Here is a 20197-nt window from a genome sequence, read left to right on the forward strand (position 1 = left end):
CAAGAATGGGACGGTTGGGTTTAGATAAAGAACAGGACAGTTGGGTTCAGGATTAGAAGAACGGGACAGTTGGGTTTAGGTAAAGAAGAACGGGACGGTTGGGTTCAGGATTAGAAGAACGGGACAGTTGGGTTTAATAAAAGAAGAACGGGACAGTTGGGGTTAGGAAAATAAGAACGGGACAGTTGGGTTTAATAAAAGAAGAACGGGACAGTTGGGTTTAGGAAAAGAAGAAGGGGACAGTTGGGTTTAGGAAAAGAAGAAAGGGACAGTTGGGTTTAGGTAAAGAACGGGACAGTTGGGTTTAGGTAAAGAAGAACGGGACAGTTGGGTTTAATAAAAACGTGACACGCGGGACACGAACCCGGTCTCCTGGGTGAAAGTCAGATTTTCGGGCTTCTATACTACTCTCTACTGTTGTCACTCTTAATGCTACGTCATCTTCAAGCGCCGTGTAGCTGCTGCTCTCCCCGGTGCAGCAGCAGCTGTCAGGGTTTTTTTGCGTCATATCTGACGCTGACAGAGGGGAGGATCCCCGGACAGAGACCCAGCCGCTTCCAGTGCTACTGTGCACTGCTGCATTTTGCCTAAATGGTGCCGCCCAGTGCCAATTCACATCTATGCATTGACTTTATATGTAATCACATAACGTGAAAAAGTTGCTCTACTCTGGGACAGTACAACTGACCTAACTGGACTGGGCAACTGGATTTGCTGCTAGGCAATAATGGGCAGGGACAGTAAATGTTGAATGGTTGAAAACAATTCAATAAAACATGAATAGATGAATTTGCCTTTATTATGCCACCTCATGCCAATCCTAAACAACAATAGCTGTATGCAAGGTTGTTTTTATCTTATACATATTAAATTATTACATATTATATGTAACTTTTTAATGTTTCTGAAATGTCTGATGATCATAAATGCTTTGTGCTTTTGTCTTTGCCTTTGTGCTCGGCCATCGAGTGGTATTTCAGACTGGACGTGCTGCGATGATCGCTCAGTTCACAACGACAAAACACACGGATCACTTTGGTCTGGTCAACGGAACCATTTGGCAACTTTTTAAAAGTAAACTTTCCATTCAGAATCTTACTGGCATCCATTTCGGCGTCTTGCACTCGCCATCCACTCAAAACGTAACGTTAGCCTACTACTCTTTGGCCGGCTCGCAAGCCCAAACAAGTGTGCCTGTTGTTTTGTTTCCGGTCTAGCTAGATCCGGTGTGGTGTTGTAGTTTTTCTAACGTTACTATGTGGAAAAAACTACAAAGTTTGCTGGGCCAAAAAGAACGTTAATCTCGCGATAAAAGAATTGACGCCGTTAAAATGGGTTTGCGTTAACGCCGTTAATAACGCGTTTAACTGACAGCACTAGTTTGTTTATTAAAGCAACACCAAAGCACTTTTCCTCTTCGGTCCCCCTACAGGTTAGAAGCGGAAATGTGTCCATTATGTCACATTCGAACTACAGATCCGCTAACTGATCTGGCAAACTTGCATAGTGCGGTTATAGCCGGTGGAGAGCTGCAAAACGAATGCAGAAGTGCCGTTCACCCTGTTACAAGATGAGCTGACCACTGAAACCACTTGGGAAACATTATTTTAAAAAGGTAAGAAAAGAATCTTTGGTGTTGCTTTAACTGGCCCCCTGGCCTTGTGCCATTTTGCTAAAGTGGCCCCTGGCCAAAGCATGTTAAGAATCCCTCCCTCCCGTAGACTCTTAGTGTTGTTTCTCTACAGGTGGCAAATCTAACTTGAGTTATGAGCCAGAAGGTGTGGTATATTTAAAAAAACAAACCTTTTCATTTCAGTTGACTTGTTTCTATTAGACACACCCAAAGGCCAGTTCTCGCCTAAAGGGTTCCCTTAGACATAAAGGCCAACATCAAGCTGATATGTCGCAAAGTCAAATGTATCACATTAAAAAGGCAAACAAATGAACAAAGACAGTAACGTAACTGAAGGCTGAGTCAGGTGACACACTCCTGGTGACTCTGGCACACCTTTTAAACCATCTCATGAATGGGGCAGGGATTAGAGGGCCATTCAGGAAAGCTTTTACATCAGATGTTAATTTGTATTTTTGACAACAGAAGGAAAACACGAACAAAAGAAGCATTTTGGAAGGCAGTGACACAATGTGTGCTGTTTTATTACTGGATCTGTGACTTACTGTGCAACAGTATAGTGTCATATATTAAATTAAATGCTTTACGCAACCTTTTAAAAAAAATGTATATGAGAACTATGCGATGCTATGATCATTAGGTAGTTAGTAGCATTTTTTTTTTTTATTCAACTGTTTTTAAAGCTTATGGAAGCAATAAGCCAGCATAGTAGCATGGCCATCCATATACAGTCAATTTACTCCATTATCAAGGTTTCCACATGCAATTGGGTGGGTTGTATTAAGGACATCCGTACGCACACACAAAGAAACGCAACATTGGTCACTATGCACTCACTCACACACACATCTAGACATTTTTCTGAAGGTGTTAGAGGTTTCTGACATGTACTCTGAGGCATCAGGCTTTCAGACCCTCAGGGATCGGTGTGATTGACAGTCTCTCAAACCAACAAGTGGAACAAACAGCCATGAGACGCCTGAAAAACACCCGCTTGCTCTTTCACAAACAAACACGCCAGAGAATGTGAGGGACGATCCAACGGCGGCACGACGATCCAACGGTGGCACGACGATGGCGGTGATTCCGTCCAATCACAGCTGGAGGTCTGTGACGGAGGGCAGCAGCTCGGTCAGCTCCGACTCGATATTGGCCGTCTGAGTGACAGGGTTGCCGCGGAGATCAAGGCGCTTCAGCTTGGGGCAGGAGGCCAGCGGCTGAAGATCTGCCAATGTGGAGATTTCTGTGCGATTTTTTTTGGGTTAATGAAAAAAAAAAAAAGCCTTCCCTGTGTGCTGTGGTGAGTCACATTAGCAGCAACGAATAGAAGGAGACAGGACGCACATATTCCACAACAACACTGATGTCAACGTAAGATCCACACGTCAAATATGGCACTGGGATATTAATTCATTCTTCTAATTATAAAACTTGAAAGCCTAAACTTGCATTCGAAGGTATGCACTGAAACGGAAATTTGACTGTCATTACAAAAACAAAACTTGAATATAATGTAAACAACATTCATTCCTCTGGAGTGTATCAGGGGAAGTGAAGCGTGAAGGAAAGGAGTCTGCGGCGTTGTTAAGTGTGTCTTCCCATCTTAATGATGCAGTTTGCTCTGCGAAATTGCAGCGCTGATTTTATTTACAAAGTTTCAGGTAAACAACTAATTAATCACGCCATCGAAGCCGAAGAGTCTTGTTAACGCTGTAATTTCCTAAACTCCGTAAACACCGACATTGTGTGTAGTGCGTCATCTTTTACAACCTCGCACTCTTCACACACCATCAGCTGCTCGCGCTCTTCAGCGGGGCTGTTTTGCAGCGTTGAGCCGTGCACTCGAGTCGCTTGTACACTGCGAGAGGACTAATCCAGATAGAATATAAATTGATCTCTGCGACACTGATGCTACAGAGATGAACACAGAGCCAGAACAGGACGTTCTCCAGCAAACAAGGGATGCAATATGAATGATTGGTTTTAAGGATACTGTTATTCTTCAAGAGGACTTCCTCCAGTTTGGGAAGGTGGAACAGCCCTTCCAGATTTTCTATGGAGTTGTTATCAGCCTCCAAGACCTGCAAGCGTGAACAATTCCAGAAAATGAGCAATCAATATGTACAGTGCTAAGCATAAGTGAATACACCCATGCTAAAGTTGACTAAAAAGAGGAATACAAAATTCTTCTTTTGGAAACTGATCTTAATGCCTTAATAAAAAATAAAAAAATATGAGGAAAAATCCAACCTTTAAGGACACCAATTTTCTTTGTGAATGAATAATGTATCGTAAATAAATAAATGTTCTTCCTTAAAATACAGGGGGCATAAGTCAGTACACCCCTATGTTAAATTCCCATAGAGGCAGGCAGATTTTTATTTTTAAAGGCCAGTTATTTCATGGATCCAGGATAATATGCATCCTGATAAAGTTCTCTTGGCCTTTGGAATTAAAATAGCCCCACATCATCACATACCCTTCACCATACCTAGAGATTGGCATGGTTTTATTTCAGTTAACCTAATAGCTGCTTTGATTTGCATTGAGAGATGATCTTATGGAAAGTACCCCATGCCCACTGTATCTTTCCTACTGTCATCTACAAACTGTGGGACACACAAAAGAAGAAAGGGAACACGGTTTGTGTAGGACTGTGACCTATAGTTGGGTTTGAATTGGAGCCTAATCACCTCCAGGCACTGCAACATGGCGAACTGAGGAGGCAGCCGCTGCAGCTGATTGGAGGACAGGTTGATATGGGTAACCAGTAACAGCTGGTCCAGGTGGCATAAAGTGGTCAGGTTCTGTTAGAAAAAAGAAAACAAAAACGTGAGAAATGACTTTTCAGAACTTCCCTATGTGGCAGCCATGCAGGTAAAGATCATTTAAAAATAAGCTAATTTAATTTCTTTTTTACAATTCCGAACCATAGACTGTAATAACATAAAAAATAAATAATAGATGTAGCATCAGTGACATCACCCATAGGTTTGTGGACTGCCGTTTCAAAGCCAGGAGTTTGCATTATTGCTGTCGCCATCTTGGTATTTTGGAGGCAGAAGTGACCATATTTGGGGAAAATGGCCGAGCTGGGGAGGACGACGCATGTCGTGTATGGTTTCAGTGGCCCTGCGCTAAGCTAAACGCTAAAGAGGGAAAACTCGCTGATTTTAAACCCTTCTGAGGGGAGTCATCCACCGGAGTTTTGCCGGCGGGTAAACACAGACCTCCGGGTACTGCTGCTGTTTATCTGCATGTACGGCAGTACACAGAGCTGGTTGAAAATGAGCAGACTTACTCTTAAGTTACCAGAACAAGAGATTTTTAGGTGACCCGAATGTTCCAATTAACTTTGATGAAGTGGAAACAAAGTGAGAGGGTCAAATTATAAGATGAAAACATGGGCAAAACCCCAAAACAAGTTCCAAGCTATTTTAATATACACAGTGCAATGGAAACAGGGCAGCTGTGGCTAAGTGGTAGAGAGGTCGCCTGCCAATCGGAAGGTTGGTGGTTCGATCCCTGACACTGAAGCCCGAGTTGCCCCCGATGCTGCGCCATAGGAGTGTAAATGTGTGTGAATGTTTACCTGAGGAGCAGGTGGCACCTTGTACGGCAGCATCGGCAACAGTGTATGAATGTGTGTGAATGGTTCCTGTACTATGTTAAAGCGCTTTGAGTAGTCGTTAAGACTAGAAAAGAACTATATAAAAACAGTCCATTTACATACGCATTGCTGAGCCTCTATCATGATTGACAGGTCAACGCCCCTACCTTTTCGTCCATTTCAAAATAAATGGGACTTTAATTCACAAAATAAACATCATGCTGATTCGAAGAAGACTTTAAAAGGTAGCGATTGAGGCCATAAACTCATTGCGGTAATGTTAACTGAGGTAATAAATCAGAGTGAGAAGTAGGCTCATTTCCCCTTAGACTTCCATAGAAATCATTTTGGAGGTCAGTGGAAATCCAGAGTTCTCACGAGAGCACAATTTGAATTTGCTCAGCGAGTCACTCTGGCATTCAGTAATGATGCTCATTAACTATGCCCTTGTAGCCGAGCTGCACCAATCACATCGGTGTATCCGATACAGGTGCGCCAGAGGCGAGCTATACAGATGACGACAGCGCTGCGACGTCAAAGTCATTAGTAAACATTGCAAGATGGCTACGGATGAACACCAGTTGTTTGAAATGGCTTTGGCTGCCATTTGAACGAGTTATCTCGTTCAATGAACGAGTTAGACTTGGCTTTTTATCTAAAAAAAGAACAGAAGACGGCGCTCCAATCGTTCCTTTGCAAGAAGGACGTTTTTGCTGTTTTGCCGACCAGATACGCCAAGAGTTTAATCTACCAGTTAGCTGCGCTGGTAGCTAAGCGTATGGGGCTTAGTGAAAACCCACTGGTGGTTGTGATTGGTAGTAGTGTTATCCAATAGCGTGCAGTGAGATTTTCAAATGCATGCTTGGTGCCGCCCCTCGAGTTGGGCCATTTTCATTACTCATAGCCAGACCCTTAATCTTTCTGATTTGGGTCTGGATTTCCAGGCTAGTCGCCCCCTGCTGGAAATGTCAGAATGCAGGATAAAGGCACAACGCGCATTGGCTTCACTTTTGGAACCCGGAAGTTGCCACTTGTTCTGAACCAACCTTGTCAGAAATACTGAAGACACGCACTTCAGCATACTCCATTTTCAGGATGGTGTTTTCAATCATAAACTTGCTGCACAGGTCACTGTAATATGCAGAGCGCATGGAATCCACTTCCTGATGGAGAAAAGAAACGAGAGCCTTCAGCCAGTGATCTATATCCTAGTCTTTATCACAGACTGTACATGGTTGGTACTCACTTTCAGTGTTTGGAAATGAGCAAGTGTCTCTTTTTCATATCCCAGAGGGTCTAGTGCCCTCATGAGGAGGATAATGGTCAGTAAGCACCCTGCCAAGGCAAGCAGAGTGTTTCAATGGTTACCAGAAAGCATCACCATCAGCGGCAGCAAACTTTATTGTGTATTTATGTGACGTTGGTGATTTGGTTGTGTAAAGAACAAGAAACCACGTGGATGTGATGCTTTTTAAAAATCACTTACACTTATTGAGCGGCTCCAGTTCTTGTAGCTGGTTGCATGATTGCAGCTCTGACTGTAACACTGAGGTCTTCTCTACTGAGAGTTCACTCCTACAGAGAAACAACACATTCAGTGCTTACTCTTTTAAGCGAACTACAGAATGTGCTGCCATTGGGCCAAGCAGGTACCTGAAGAGCTCCTGATCCGTAGCGGAGTCCCGACACCAACTCTCACTTCGACCTGTGGAAGTTAAAAGTTTACAGCGTCGTTGAGGAAACACACATTTGTGGAATATGAACACGATGTGGAGATGCGCGCTGTGCATCACCTGTGTACAGAGCACAGTCTCGGTGAGTGTGTTTCTCAGTCCAGTGCACGGTCAGGTTGTGCTCATTTGTGACGTCGCTTATCGTTCCAGGAGGAAGATCACAGATCTGAGCCGGTGTTAAGGTTGAAAATGATAAACAGTTTTATTTTACACGTGGAAGAGTTTGATTTCGACTTCCAATTAGCCACCTTTAAAAGACGCCCCAATGAAAGCCACGCAGTCCCAGCGCGTTAGTGTGCACACTAAGTCCATGGCTCATTTTCTTGCCAATACAGCAGACTGGTAGAGCTGGGCAGTAGGACATTAATATCCTCGATGGATTAGCAAAACATTCATTTACACAAACAAGGCTTTTAGTAGATTCATTTAGATCACTGAGTAAGCATTATTTTATTCCTTGGCATTTAGTTTGAGAGAAAGCATAATTAAAATATAAATTTAAAGACAAAATAATAGATTATGCTGAATTTACATACTGAGTGACCACAATTGAAGTGTCTGGCCAAAGCTGCATCTGCTCCCACCATGGAAAAAATAATATTAACATGAGATTATGAGTAAATATGGACATGAATAAATACAGATGAAATCATAACAGCTACAGTGCCTTGCGAAAGTATTAAACACCCCTAGGCATTTTTCCTATTTTGTTCCCTTACAACCTGGAATTAAATTGGATTTGTTGTATTAAAAAAACAAACGTAATCAATTATTTATTCATTTGTTTTGCATAAGAAAGGGGAGGTATAATATCAGGCATGTATCATTTGATTTACATAACATGCCACTTTTGAAGATGCTAAATTTGTTTTATTATGAAACAAACACGAAATAAGACCAAAAAAAAAACCCGATCGCACCCCCCCCCCACCCTCTCCAAGGTCAATACTGTGGAGCCACCTTTTGCAGTGATTACAGCTCCGAGTCTCTCTGGCTCTATGCCTGGCTCATCGAGCCACTGGGATTTTTGCCCATTCCTAAAAGACAAAACTGTGCCAGCTCCTTCGAGTTGGATGAGTTCCACTAGCAATCATTAATTCATATCGCAGATTCTCAATTGGATTGATGCCATATTCTTTCCATTTAATTGTGCTCCAATTTGTATGACCCAATGGTGATCTGTACTTCTCCAGAACTTTGTCCCTGACCTATTCAGAAAGGTTTTTTGGTCTTCATGGCGCCCATTGCTTAGTGGTGTTTCAGACTGTGGGGCCTCTCAGGACACACTGAGATCATGTGACTGATCATGTGACACTTAGATTGCACACAGCAGGTGGACTTTAACTAATTAGGTCACTTTTAAAAAGGTAATTGGTAGGGGCTTCATAGCAAAGCAAATGAAAACATACAGTGGCTTGCATAAGTTTACACTCATGCTTAAAGTTGACTAAAAAGAGGAATAAAAAAAACATCTTTTTGAAATTGATCTTAAAAATGAGGAAAAATCCAACCTTTAAAGAGACCAATTTTCTTTGTGAATGAATAATGTATCGTAAATAAATAAATGTTCTTCCTTAAAATACAGGGGGCATAAGTATAGACACCCATATGTTAAATTCCCATAGAGGCAGGCAGATGTTTATTTTTAAAGGCCAGTTATTTCATGGATCCAGGACACTATGCATCCTGATAAAGTTCCCTTGGCCTTTGGAATTAAAATAGCCCCCCCACATCATCACATACCCTTCACCACACCTAGAGATTGGCATGGTTTTATTTCAGTTAGACTGATAGCTGGTTTAATTTGCATTGAGAGATGATTTTATGGAAAGTATCCCATGCCAATCTGTAGGTATGGTGAAGGGTATGTGATGATGGGGGGCTATTTTAATTCCAAAGGCCAAGGGAACTTTATCAGGATATTTTAAAAGGTAGAACATTTATTTATTATCTTCAGATAAGTATTATTTTTAAAGACAGAATCATTCATGTTTTTCAAATGGTGTCTAGTGAATTCGACAATCTTTTTGGGATGAAACCACCATATTTTTTGCTAGCTGTCATCTGCGAGCTCAGATACAGACAGCACTCCTGGAGCTGGAGACAATCCCCTTCCTCCTAAAATGCATCTACAGTACTTTAGCTGTCAGACTAAACATGGTGTCCTCTTTGTCACTGTGCCCTGACAAGTTAGAAAAGCTTAAAAAAAAAAAAGCCACGACAGGAAGTCCCACTACACATCTGTGGGTAAAGGTTACAATAACATTCCGTTCCAGTACACTGGTTAAACTTTTGTGCTGAAACCCTTGCCCTTCCTTATCAGCATGTGGTATGTAAAGACTTAGGAAAACAGTGACAGCCAAGGATAAGATCTGAGGCGTGATCAGCCAATGGAAAAGGATACCCAGACAGGACTGTGTTTGAAGCGCGGGTGGACGCTCCTCCACTCCACTCTCTGGGGCTGACCGTCGAGGACCAGCAGCAGGCCCACAGACTGCGCCTAATAGAGCGAAGGCGAGAAGAGAGGTCGCTCAGGAAACGCAGCAAGGTACCACATGGACACCACATCACAGGTTCTTACAGTTGGTTACACACGTTTCTTAATACAGAGTTCACTTGTTCAAACTTCAAACAGTCAGCACACAGCAGCCAGTGTGGACTAAACGTGGAGAACCTTTCATTGCTTTGACACACCCACATACATTGTTTTCTCACTCAAGCATAGTCTCAGATAGCCAGACCTTCCTCCACAGAGCTGTTGAGGAGGGTCTGGCTAGTCCACACAGCATTCCGGGATGGGAGGAAAAACCTGCTCTGCTTTATTGGCATTTATTTAAACCAATCACAAGGACCGAGCCACGGTGCCGCTGCTAAATAACCTCTGGAAGGAACTTGTTTTGGTGGAACATGTGTACGTTCAAAAGTAGTTTTAATCGTGCGACGAAAAACTCAGATTGGACAGACAGTCTAGCTAGCTGTCTGGATTTACCCTGCAGAGATCTGAGGAGCAGTTAACCATAGTCCTCACAAATCCACCGGAGGTTAGAACGCCAACACAAAGAAAGAGGAAGGTTGGGGGCTAGAGAGGACCTAAGGTGTGATTTAATTTAATTAAAGCTGTTAACTTGCAAAAGTCTTGAATGCACAGGGTTTTTTTTGCTGTCACTTGGGCCTTCTCAGTGACCATTTTAGAAATCACCTTCTCCAGACAGACAATCTCAAGGGATTTATTTGACACTGTCCAATTTTTAAGTGATGAAATTGTTCTTTATCAATCTGTTGGTCGTGTGCTGCTAAAATGTTTTATGCCTTGTTTATTGTGTTGTGGTTTTGTTGGTTTTTTTGTACCTCCAACTTCAAATCAAATGTCCCCTAGACGGACAATAAAGAACTCTGAACTCCTTTCTGTAACATTTACTGTAAGGTAGGACAACCCATGCAGTAAAGAGATGTCTTTCTTGTTATTGTAATATAAAATAAAAAATAAAAGCTGCAAAGACAATTGTGATATACGGCATATTGTAATGCTTCGAGCTGTTAGTGTTTTTTAGGTCATTGTGTTATGAGTGACAGTGTTCTGGTTGGGAGACCAATGTTGTCAGTGTTCTTGTGAATGAGTTGATCCAGGAAGTGTTTTGGTTGCATTTTTTGATTTTGAGATTAACTGTTACTGTGTGCAGAGTAGAGTGCAGATCGGGCCGCATTTTTCTGTCTGAGCCCGGCCCGCGTCCGACAGAGCGGTAACCGAAACCGACCCGAGCCCGACAGGCATTAAGATATTTATGTCCGAGCACGACACAGTTCAAATCTTGTTTTTTTCTCAGATTAATGACACATGTACGTTTGTTTGTGTGGAAAGCTTTTATTAAGCAATTGCAGGAAGGCATTCGGAAATGTCAACAGATGAGAGCATCAGCGCACACGGGGCAACAAGAGCACGTTAACACAGGCGCGCACCTACATAATAAGCTTTTTTAAATTTAAAATGTTCAATGGCTTATTGCGCTGATGTGACCGAGCCCGACCCGAACCCTAACCCTAACATCATTTCTAAATTAGAGATGGTGGCTCCGATACTGCCTAAAACGCTGGTATCGGAATCAGAAAGTACTGGAGTTTATGCACCGATCTGGTACAACGTAATAAAGCCCTGAAGAAAATCTACGTTAAAGTAGTTTATTTATGTTCTTTTTCCGTTATAACTGTCAAACTGGAGAATAAAAGAAAGTTCTGTGGCGTCCATTGTTTGTGTTGTTCATGTTTCATAAAGAGTTTAACCTGAGCCAGACCGACAACAAAGATAGAAATCATATCACATCCATACAGGGACAGTAGTATACAGTTGTGCACACTGGTATCGGATCGGTACTCGGTATTGGCCAATACACAAGTTCAGGTATCAGAATCGGTATCGGGAAGCAAAAAATGGTATTAGGCCATCTCTATTCTAAATATCTGTCCGAACCCGGCCCGGCCCATCCTCTAGTGCTGAGCTACATCTTGGTTAAGATAACTGTGTGTAGAGTATTTAAAAAGTGCACGCAGCATAGCGAAATGTGTGTAACCAATTGTTAAAGTGTGAGAAATAAGGGAAAAAAACAGTGATGACACTCACGTTGACAGGCCTAGAGAAGGCGACGGCCACTCTCTCCTCATCCCGACTGACGTACACACAGCTTATCATCTCCTCGCGTTCCGCTGTCGAAAAGACGTGTTATAAAAAAATATTTGCATGCTCAGAAAAAGTGCTATAAACATGTATACATATGTGTACATATAAACACAATTATAGATGCACATACCTCTGCCTAGCAACCAGCGATAGTAGAACCAAGCACTCTGGTCGTTGGGGTCAGTGAAGAAAGCGTTTTGTACAAGCTCATATTCTGAAATAAAAATGGGTGTGGTTAGATGCTACATGTGTTGAATTACACAGCAGCACTTACAGCTGTCTTTTTTTAAACTTTATCCTTGCACTGCTATATAGTTTTTATTAGGGATGCACCGAATATTCGGCCACTGAAAATTTTCGGTTTTTATATTCCTATGTTTTCGGCCGAAATACTTTTATTGTGATTGTGATTTTGTTGTGATGACGCAAACAGAAACCGCGACCTGCACGTGTGTCAGTACCCGATCCGTTCCACCTGCAAAGCGTCTCCTAAGTCTACTATTCCTATGTCTACATTATTCTCTTATATTGTCCATATTTAATGCTGGTCTCTAGACTTTATCCTTGCACTATTGGACTTATTTGCACTACCACCATAACACACCCTCTCATAGAACACCTTACCATGCAGACTGAATCACAGGGTCAGTCCCTGTCCTGTCACTGGAAGCCTCTCATGCTTATACATCCCTTATAGTACATTCATGTGAATTTTTTATTTATTTTATCATCCTGTTTATGATGTATGTGATGTCTTTAAGTTACTGGGACCTTGAATTTCCCCTTGGGGATCAATAAAGTGTCTGTCTGTATGTCATCCACTTGCAAAGCACTACGATTGACAGCCATTGTAAAGCCTCAGACTGCCCCCTGTCTGTTGTTAGTGGGTATTGCTGACTACACAACCTGGTCATTCATTTGCCGAGTCGTCGGTGAGTTTACCTTTGAGGAGCTGCTCTTCACAGACGCGATGGGAGTGGGTTTGCGGGGAAGGTGGAGGGGAGGCCCGGCGAGGCTCGCGGCACGGTGAATGGGGCTCGGGAGACTCTGGGTGCAGCAGCGGCAGAAGGGTGCTGCGGTAATGCCAGCTGGAGTAGTTGGAGAAGTTGGAGCCGATGAGACGATCGGTAAACGCCAACTCCTGAGCCACGGGCACAGCGGACATCTTCACAACCATCCGACGATAATCCCAGCAATGGACTGGTCGCAATGTGAGAATACGGTGTGAGACATGGATGGAAAGAGGGCAGTGACATATCAGGCAAGCTGTGTAATCCAGACCACATCGAGACCGAGACAAGACCAAGACCAGACTAGTGCGAGCCCAAGCTGCATGGCATGATACAATGTGGACTGGATGGGTTCTTGACTGTTGTAGACAGAAGTGGCTGAAGAAACGCTTGAAATTCCATGCTTTTTGGTCTAAATATCATACCCAAATTAAAAGTGGTACAGCCCCCATATACTTTGACACTCTGGGGTGTGCCGCATATCATTGGAAAGGTGATTGATGTGGGTGTGTTTGTATGTGTTGTATTTTGTAGATTTTTGGCTTTTTTCTTTGCACTTTTCAAATGGAAATAAAAAAACGCACAGACATATCTGTAGAATTTTTTTTTTATTTTTGAGTGTTTTGGTTTCTGGATTTTTTCTGTAGTAAGCTGAGACATGTCATGTGGCTAATGCCCTGTGTTGTCTGTCACCTGTCAGATGTGTTTACAGCAGTGTATTCTAATCATTTTACAGATGTAGATAAAAAACCTCCATTCTAGCCTCTGTAACTCTGTGTCAATAAGGCCTAGAATCACCCTGACACACCAGAGTGTCAAAGTATACGGGAGATGTACCACTTTTAATTTGAGTATGACATTTAGACCAAAAAGCATGGAATTTCAAGCATTTCTTCAGCCACTTCTTTCTACAACAGTCAGGAACCCTTTTGCAATTATGTAAGAACATAATTTAATCTGAAAACTGCTGCCCTGGTTAAAAAAAAACAATGCAACTGATCTCAGCTGGTATTCTGTCTGGAATGGAAATTTCTAAGTGACCCCAAACTTTTGACCGGTAGTGTATTCATTAATTTATTTAAAAAATAAAAACAGCTCCCCAGTAAAAGAGCACTTTATCTCAAGGAAGAAAAAGGGCAGGTGCTCAAGCCCCCTCTGATGTCTATGTGTGCACGTGCCTGATGACGAGAGCGTTCCTGACTGAAATTCTGTCAACACAGAAATCAGATAATGCATATCCCTGCAGTTGGGGTCTGGAAATAAAATCCTGAGTCCTCTTTACTCGAGAACGAGACGAGGCCGAGTAAAAATGTGGTTGATTCCAAGACGAGACGGAGACGTTGAAAAAGTGGTCTTGAGACTGGTCTTGAGTACTACAACACTGATATCAGGTCTAGATCAATTACAAACAAATGCTAATGATCCAGATGTTTACAATTCTGAGCTTTCTTTTTCGACTCCATTACTCACAGTTGCGGTCGTCCAGGCTCAAGCAGCGATCGCACAAGCTCAGCTCTCTGGCCCAGTCCGGTCGGGGCAGACGGGTTGAGACCCAACCGCGGTGGTGCCAGCTGCCGTAGGATTTTGGGTTCACTTTCAGGCAAGACTCCAGGAACGACAGCTCCGCCTGGTAAATCTTTTGCACTTCATCCTCATCTCTGGAGCGCACATCGAGAAACAAAAAACACAATTCGTTTGTCATATCGCTGATGATTTACCATTCGAGAAAGGGTTACACTGTGGATCTGCAGGTGGCAAGATAGCTGGTAAGGATCTGACCTCACAGTCTCCAGGTGCATTAGGATCTCTCTCCTGTAGTTCCACAGGGTAGCAAAGTCAGGATTGGATGATAGTAGCTGCTGGGTAATCTGGAGAGCCTCATCATCCCAAATACCCTCCTTCCTCTGTCACGACACACACACACACACACACACACACACACACACACACACACACACACACACACACACACACACACACACACACACACACACACACACACACACACACACACACACACACACACACACACACACACACACACACACAGGATATAAGAAATGAGCACAAGAAAAAACAAACCTGAAACTGATAAATAGGCACAGCTTAGTCAGTGAAAGTATTCAATAAGCACCAAGCATGACGTTTCGGTTCCTAAACTGTACTTTAAATGTCCCATGTAGACTGCCATATAATTGATAAGACTAATGTTCTGTCTCTAAAGTCTTTCCAACTTTCCTGTCCTGGGCCCATTTGTTCCTACTGAAGACATGAAAACAGGTTAAAGGTATACAGTTGTAGAACCTTTTGAAAAGGCTCAGTAAATTCCTATAACACTGTTGTCTTCATCAAAAGTTACTAAAATAGGATATGTTGTGATTGTTTTATGCGGAACCCAGGAAGAGTAGCTGCTACATTGTTAGCAGCTAATGGGAGGAGCATGTCGCTGCAGCCCCGCGGGGAAGGGCGGGGCTTCCCACTTCCAAGTCAGCCATTTAGTTTTTTGTTTACATCACACAGCTTTAAATCCCCAGGCACTTAGCGACGGAAAGTTTCTGGACTTCGCATCGTGTGCACCACATTGACTGCTGCTGTACAAGAACGCGGCTGGCTGCGTAGGGCAGTGGTCGGGGAGGATGGATGGACGTCAACGGTCCCATGGCATGAAAATGTCACTTCAGGTTTTTTAACATTAATATGAGTTCCCCCAGCCTGCCTATTGTCCCCCAGTGGCTAGAAATGGTGATAGGTGTAAACCGAGCCCTGGGTATCCTGCTTTGAGAAAATGAAAGCTCAGATGGGCCGATCTAGAATCTTCTCCTTATGAGGTCATAAGGAGCAAGGTTACCTCCCCTTTCTCTGCTTTGCCCACCCGAGAGAGCGAGACATCATGGCTTTCCAACGAGAAAAGTGGCAGTTGGTCAAGACAGTTAGTTTTGCAGCAATACAATTGAAGTGAGATGAACAAACAGATGAATGTATCTTTTTAGATAAAACAGATGTTGACAAAGTTTCCTTTTAGGGACATAATTTGAAATTGGGAAAAATTTGAAGTTGGAAAAAAGGTACTGAATATATATCGCAGAATATTGCAATATTTTTGAAATCGCAATAATATCGTATCGTGACGCAAGTATCGTGATGGTACCGTATCGTAAGGCCTCTGGTGATTCTCACCCCTAACCACTAAGGCCTATATAAAAGAGACTTCAGATACAGTATTAGGGGACCACTAAGGTCTATATAAAAGAGACTTCAGATACAGTATTAGGGGACCACTAAGGCCTATATAAAAGAGACTTCAGATACAGTATTAGGGGACCACTAAGGTCTATATAAAAGAGACTTCAGATACAGTATTAGGGGACCACTAAGGTCTATATAAAAGCATCCAAAAAGCAGCATGTCATGGGACCTTTAACATACAGGACTTACAAGCCAGGGGTGAAAAGACTTTCACCTGGGAAATGCGTGTTCCTTGGGGAGAGTGTTAATAAAAACCACAATCTTTTCCTAAACTTAACTAGTCGTTTTGGTGCCTGAACTTAACCTGCACGTGTTAGAGACTATGTTCAGCTGTGGATGAATTCACTCTAGTATTTCCAGCAGCAGGACAGTGTGTGTGGATTTGACAAAAAAATTGTTTTATGTGTGTTAATGGTAATGAAGGAACATACCACCCAGTGCAATGGTGAGATGGTAAGCTACATTAGGCTTTAGCTACACAGTGTGTTGTGTGTTGAAATAGCAAGAATACAGAATATTACCATATCATCATGTAAAATATATGGTATACAGTAGAAATGTGGCTTTCTAAAGAACCTTAGAAAAGCAGGCATCTCGTGCAGCCACGTATATCTTCAGTTTCTTCTCCCTCTCCTTTCTTTTCTCCTCCTCCTGCTGGGCTGTGGATTTAACCTTCACTCTACCATGCTGTCAGAAGCAAAAATAAAAACTATAAAAAATAAGGTAGGCGAACATAAGTACATTTCACTCTGCTGGTTAAAGCTTATTATAAATAATTGACCACTTAATGTGCAATGTCAACAGTATACCACAGCAGTGAATATAATATTTCAAAAGAAAATGAGTCAATTTCTTACCATCCTTTCTGTCGGTGCAGGGTACTTCCCAACAGATCTATTAATAATGGGAAATGAGGAGTGATATTCAGATTAGGCCTGAGTAACGTTTACTTTCCAGACGCCCACAGAGCTGACAGACTGGCACACAAGTTACAACAAGCTTAGCTTATCGTCGGCATGTATGTATTTAGCCCTCAGTGAGGTTAAAACAGTGAACATAAGCAGCCCTGAGTCTGCCGTTAGCTTGCTAATTAGCTCCGTTTTCCAGTAAACAACCGAGGGCTGGGCTCATTTAACATGACAGCCATTCACAGCAGCACAGAATAACAGAACATATATCGCCGCATGCATGGTTTATACCATAGAACACCCACCTGCTTTCTTTTTTTTTTTTTTTTGCTCGGCTTGTTGTAATGTTTTTTTCAGAATGCTGTTTGATTTGTCATGTCACAGGATTTTTAACATAACGACTACAAATGTTCTCTTCCGTCTCATGACATTTACGTCACGGAGAGAGTATTTTCCTGACCGCGGGGGTTTGCTGCTCTCTGGTGGCGAAAACAGCAAACAGCAGCGCAGAAAAAAATGGTATATACACTCACACTCACACACACACACACACACACACACACACACACACACACACACACACACACACACACACACACACACACACACACACGCACATACAGAGACACAGACACACACACACACAGACAGACACGCAGAGACACATATACACACACAGAGACACATATACACACACAGAGACACACACCCAGACAGACACACACACACACACAGACAGACACACGCACAGAGACACATATACACACAGAGACACACACACACACACATACATACACACACACACACACACACACACACACACACACACACACACACACACACACAGAGACACACACACACAGACACAAACACACACAAAATTAACTCATTTTCTTTTGAAATATTATATTCACTGCTCTGGTATACTGTTCACATTGTACATGAAGTGGTCAATTATTTATAATAAGCTTTAACCAGCAGAGTGAAATGTACTTATGTTCGCCTACCTTATTTTGTATAGTTTTTATTTTTGCTTCTGACAGCATGGTAGAGTGAAGGTTAAATCCACAGCCCAGCAGGAGGAGGAGAAAAGAAAGGAGAGGGAGAAGAAACTGAAGATATACGGCTGCACGAGATGCCTGCTTTTCTAAGGTTCTTTAGAAAGCCACGTTTCTACTGTATATGGACAAATAATGGAGATCTCTGTCTCCATGCTAGACCTCTATTAAAGTCTAATAAAGATGGAAACTGCAGGGCAGACACACGCACACACACACACACACACACACACACACACACACACACATATATGTACACACACTAAAGAACATTGTTAAGAGAATGCAATTACAGTTTTTTTCCAATTGCTAAAAGACAATTTTGCAAACTAGTCTGGTTTTATCACAATTCACAAAACCACACACCCAAACTGCAAAATACCTCATATATATCCTGCAAAATGACCAAAACTACATATAGCATTATCAAAATCAAACTTTTCCACCAAATGGCACACACTTCATTCATATTACCAGATGTTTGTCTAACCAACTACACACTGTTGGGCATAATGAAAAGCACTCTCATCTTTAGTGTGCTTTGCCATTATACTAAAATAGTTCAAACTGTAGAAAATTCTTCAGATTGTTCAAACATTTTAATTTTTTTTATTTTTCACCAAACAAGTCAGTGCAACCTATGCACAGCAGATATATTTACATTGGACTGAAACAAAAATATGCTCATAAAAAACAGTTAACTGAAAAAGAAAATTGCAGAAAAAATATATAGAAAAAAAAGGTCTTTTCATAGTGCTTACTTCCTGATTGAAGTGGTAACAATGAACCATAGAGGTGTTTGGCCAGGTGGCACATACAGTATGTTGGCCAATTAGCTCATGTAGTGCATTTGAATGGCAGTGTTTTGAAATGGAAAAAATGTGACTTTCTGTCAGATTGTTGTGTGTTATGCAGAGAACCGTGTTCAGTGCATCTAAAAAGTACCAGTTTGAATTGCAAAATGTGTGTAAAGCAGAAAACATGTTTAGACTTTTGGAGACTTGAGAATAGATTTTGCTCTCTGTGTCAGTTGAAATAATTGTGCTATGCATGTCATTTTGGTGTGTTAGCAATTGGAAAAAAAAACTGTAAACTTGTTTGCTAAAAATTTTGCTCAAGCAAAAGAGAATTTTCTTCCAGTTTTGATGTACTGTTAGGTCCCAACGTTACTCGGTACTGACTTTTTGCTCAAAATGATGGAGATGTGGTAACGTTAGACAGACGTTTGCCTATAGATTGTTACAAATATGAGGTTTGGAAATATTGGTTGGTGTGCTCATGCTAGATATTTGTATTTTTTTGTATCAGAAAAATGCAGTAGGCCTATACCTACAGAAAATATATGTTTGAGGTAGTTTTAAAACGGTTTTGCCATTACATTATTGGTTTTGTTTTGAATGTTAAAATGTCCTCATCGCACGTCTTAGCCACATGTCAACAAAAGAAAAACTAATTGAAAATCTTGATTGAATGTTTCGTTTTGCCACTGAAATGTGGGCAGTCACTTCCTAATGCGCGGAGAGCAGATAGAAAGGTCGCTGGAATAGAATTCTATACTTTTTAATGAGAGGAAGAGCAGCTCCTTGGCCTTAACTGAGAATCGGATGATTTGTTAGAGTGAGAACTCACTGACATGAACAGATCTATGGAGCAGATGCTTTCAGGGGCACAGCATATTGATAGTCTATAGCCTCTTCTGACAGATGACATGGGCAACATCCCCTGTCCGAAGCTTCAAGTTCAATAGTAACTGCAGAATCCAGGCTCCAATTACTTATCAAAATAAAAAGCCTTTTAATTAACAGCTGCCTAAAAGCTTTTTTTATTCTTTTTCTTTTTTACTTGTCCAGTTTATGATTAGTAAGTGTAATTGCAAAATGATAAGTGTGCTTCATTCATAAAAACATTATTATTGCTGTAACAGAAGTAAAAGAAACAGGATACATCTAATAAGGTTACATGACATGTACTCAACCGATGTTTTCACTTCAGAATGGAAATGAATACTGCACACAGCCATTCTACCAATATGCCTGACTGCATTTTCATTTAGTGGAAAATCCGAAGTACACTTTGATATTAAATTGCAAAGATCTAATCCTTCGTTTTCAAAAATAGAGAAAATAAATTACATTAAATGCGGATTCTTATCAACTCGGTGGGGAAACTCTCCAGTCAGACAGTTTCCAGCCTGCCTGCCCTTCTCCTTGGATTTCTTTGTTGGGCAAAACACAAAAAAGGTCAGGTCAGGTCAGGTCAGGTTACTTTATTGATACCCGTAGGTAAACTAGGTTTACAGTCTAAAAGGTAGGACATCCTTAAAACTT

The 20197-nt window shown here is 41.8% G+C and overlaps 1 protein-coding gene across 2 annotated transcripts; it reads right to left on the bottom strand.

Moving 5' to 3' along the window:
- Window positions 1–2121: 2121 nt before the first annotated feature.
- rabggta (Rab geranylgeranyltransferase subunit alpha) lies at window positions 2122–17229 on the bottom strand. 2 transcript variants are annotated; one of them, XM_039812169.1, is made up of 17 exons: window positions 17118–17229; window positions 16762–16798; window positions 16481–16591; window positions 14438–14562; window positions 14129–14316; window positions 12591–12848; window positions 11779–11862; window positions 11592–11674; window positions 9381–9476; window positions 7037–7142; window positions 6897–6948; window positions 6730–6818; window positions 6490–6578; window positions 6290–6406; window positions 4327–4440; window positions 3627–3714; window positions 2122–2876 (listed from the first exon to the last, which is right to left on the bottom strand). In XM_039812169.1, exons 2-17 carry the CDS (start codon window positions 16762–16764, stop codon window positions 2728–2730), a joined length of 1752 nt encoding a protein of 583 aa, XP_039668103.1. In that variant the 5' UTR covers window positions 16765–16798; window positions 17118–17229; the 3' UTR covers window positions 2122–2727. The 2 variants fall into 2 exon arrangements, with proteins under 2 accessions (XP_039668103.1, XP_039668102.1); XM_039812168.1 differs by lacking the exon at window positions 17118–17229 and having other exon boundaries at window positions 16762–17058.
- Between the last annotated feature and the right edge of the window lie 2968 nt (window positions 17230–20197).

This window comes from Perca fluviatilis, chromosome 9 (genome assembly GCF_010015445.1).
Source record: "Perca fluviatilis chromosome 9, GENO_Pfluv_1.0, whole genome shotgun sequence".
Lineage (NCBI taxonomy): Eukaryota > Metazoa > Chordata > Actinopteri > Perciformes > Percidae > Perca > Perca fluviatilis.

Bases quoted from the DNA above. Each gene is read 5' to 3' on its own strand.
- rabggta (XM_039812169.1), bottom strand. The intron at 12,849-14,128 runs GTGAGTAATGGA...CATTGCGACCAG, and splicing joins GAGCCTGGACGACCGCAACT to TCCATTGCTGGGATTATCGT. The intron at 6,949-7,036 runs GTGATGCACAGC...TAACTTCCACAG, and splicing joins AGACTGTGCTCTGTACACAG to GTCGAAGTGAGAGTTGGTGT.